The 2,477-nt window shown below is 55.5% G+C and overlaps 1 protein-coding gene across 1 annotated transcript in view; it reads right to left on the bottom strand.

Annotated features, from left to right (window-relative positions):
• Positions 1–335: 335 nt before the first annotated feature.
• Positions 336–2,477, bottom strand: part of LOC112080010 (sodium channel and clathrin linker 1) — a 2,960-nt gene continuing 818 nt past the window's right edge. The window contains exons 2-3 of the mRNA XM_024145799.2: positions 752–894; positions 336–561 (exon numbers count right to left, since the gene is read on the bottom strand). Of these exons, the coding sequence (XP_024001567.2) occupies positions 351–561; positions 752–894 (354 nt within the window). The 3' untranslated portion in view covers positions 336–350. The remainder of the gene's footprint in view (positions 562–751; positions 895–2,477) is intronic.

Raw genomic sequence — 2,477 nt, 5'->3', positions numbered from 1 at the left:
TCATATCCCACCTTGCTCTACCTGCTAGACCTGTATCCCTCCTCATATCCCATCTTCCTCTCTACCTGCTAGACCTGTATCCCTCCTCATATCCCTCGCTCTCTGACCGGTGGCTTGGTTTTCCTTTACCTCTCATTGGCTCACCATCTCTCAAATGCCACTTAGCTCTGACCTGTGTTCTACAGACTGGTGCTATCGGTTGTTAACCTCGACAGACTGGTCTTACGTGCTGTTTTGCCTGTCTCTGTGTGAGCAGTAAAGCCTTGCATAGTTGGTCTATGTCCCCGTCCTTCCTCTACCCTGATCCCTCCCTCCCGWTCATACTGCATCCAGTCTMGTCTTAAAGGTGTTTAACCAGGTAGTCTCACCTGCTGTGTAGCYCTCCTCTGGGTCATCATGCTAGCCTTGCGTAGCTCCTCCATCTCCCTGCGGAGCTGCATGTTCTCCTGCTGCAGCTGGAGCCGCTCCTCGCTGACSCCGCTGCAGTCCTCCCTGGCTGCAGACAGAGACCCCTGCAGCCGCCGCACCTCCTCCTGGCACCGGGACAACTCCTCACTGTAGCTGAGGGGGGAAAGGGGAGGGAGGGGGGAGAGAAGRGAGGAAAAGACAGAGAGGGGGCATTTAAATGACAAAGTACTGTATACACTCGGGTCCAGAMAGWTGAAACAGGCAGACTAAAAAAGCACACTTGATAGCTGAACACAGATCTCAGATCAGCAGCTCAGACTAAGCACACAGAAATSTGTCTCACTCCATCTCCATTTTCTTCATCTTGTTGTGTGTGCTCTGCAGGGTGATGTTCATGTCGTCYTTCAGTCTCTCAGCATTCAGAGATCTCTGGTGGAGGGCCTCCATCTTCCTGTACTCTGGCTCTCCTCTACCCTCCTTATACACCTGGAGTACAGATGACATAGGAACAGGTTATAATGCATTATAATGCTTCATACCCTCCATTCCCTATAAAGTTCCTTCACCACCTGTAGGAATGTACGATCCAGTTTGGTAAAACTATAGTATGACTTCTTCCCCAATCACCTCCCCTTCAGTGAGGAGGAACTGGAGGTGAGGGCAGTGGAGGAGGAACTGGGAAGGTGAGGGAGAGAGGAAACTGGAGAAGGTGAGGGGGGAGAGGAGGAATGGAGAAGGTGAGGCAGTGGAGGAGGAACTGGAGAAGGTGAGGAGGAGTGAGGGGAGAGGAGGACTGGAGAAGGTGAGGGGGGAGAGGAGGAACTGGAGAAGGTGAGGGGGGGAGAGGAGGAACTGGAGAAGGTGAGGGGGGAGGGAGGACCTGGAGAAGGTGAGGGGGAGAGGAGGAGGTGAGGGGGGGGAGGAGGTGAGGGGGTGAGAAGGAGAGGTAGGGGGGGAGAGGAGGAGGTGAGGGGGAGAGGAGGATGGAGAAGGTGAGGGGGGAGAGGAGGAACTGGAGAAGGTCAGGGGGGAGAGGAGGAGGAACTGGAGAAGGTGAGGGGGAGTGGAGGAGGAACTGGAGTGGAGGAGGGGAGGGGGTACTGGGGGAGGGGAGGAGGAACTGGAGAAGGGAGGAGGAACTGGTGGTGGAGGAGGTGAGGGGGGAGTGGAGGAGGACCTGGTGGTTGAGGGGGGAGTGGAGGAGGACCTGGAGAAGGCGAGGGGGGAATGGAGGAGGACCTGGAGAAGGCGAGGGGGTGGAGTGGAGGAGGACCTAGTGGTTGAGGGGGGAGTGGAGGAGGACCTGGAGAAGGCGAGGGGGAGTGGAGGAGGACCTGGAGAAGGCGAGGGGGGAGTGGAGGAGGACCTGGAGAAGGCGAGGGGGAAGTGGAACGAGGACCTGGTGGTTGAGGGGGAGAGTGGGAGGACCTGGTGGTTGAGGGGAGAGTGGAGGAGGACTGGAAAAGGGGAGGTGATTGGGGAGAAGTCATACTATAGTTTTACCAAACTGGATCGTACATTCCTACAGGTGGTGAAGGAACTTTATGGGATGGAGGGTATGAGCATTATAATGCATTATAACCTGTTCCTATGTCATCTGTACTCCAGGTGTATAAGGAGGGTAGGAGAGCCAGAGTACAGGAAGATGGAGGCCCTCCACCAGAGTCTCTGAATGCTGAGAGACTGAAGGACGACATGAAATCACCCTGCAGAGCACACACAACAAGATGAAGAAAATGGAGATGGAGTGAGACAGATTTCTGTGTGCTTAGTCTGAGCTGCTGATCTGAGATCTGTGTTCAGCTATCAAGTGTGCTTTTTTAGTCTGCCTGTTTCAACTTTCTGGACCCGAGTGTATACAGTACTTTGTCATTTAATGCCCCCTCTCTGTCTTTTCCTCCTTCTCTCCCCCCTCCCTCCCCTTTCCCCCTCAGCTACAGTGAGGAGTTGTCCCGGTGCCAGGAGGAGGTGCGGCGGCTGCAGGGGTCTCTGTCTGCAGCCAGGGAGGACTGCAGCGGGGTCAGCGAGGAGCGGCTCCAGCTGCAGCAGGAGAACATGCAGCTCCGCAG

The sequence above is a fragment of the Salvelinus sp. IW2-2015 genome, unplaced genomic scaffold (genome assembly GCF_002910315.2).
Source record: "Salvelinus sp. IW2-2015 unplaced genomic scaffold, ASM291031v2 Un_scaffold10961, whole genome shotgun sequence".
Lineage (NCBI taxonomy): Eukaryota > Metazoa > Chordata > Actinopteri > Salmoniformes > Salmonidae > Salvelinus > Salvelinus sp. IW2-2015.
Note: the sequence above shows the minus strand (reverse complement) of the source record. Positions and strands in the feature narration are given on the sequence as shown.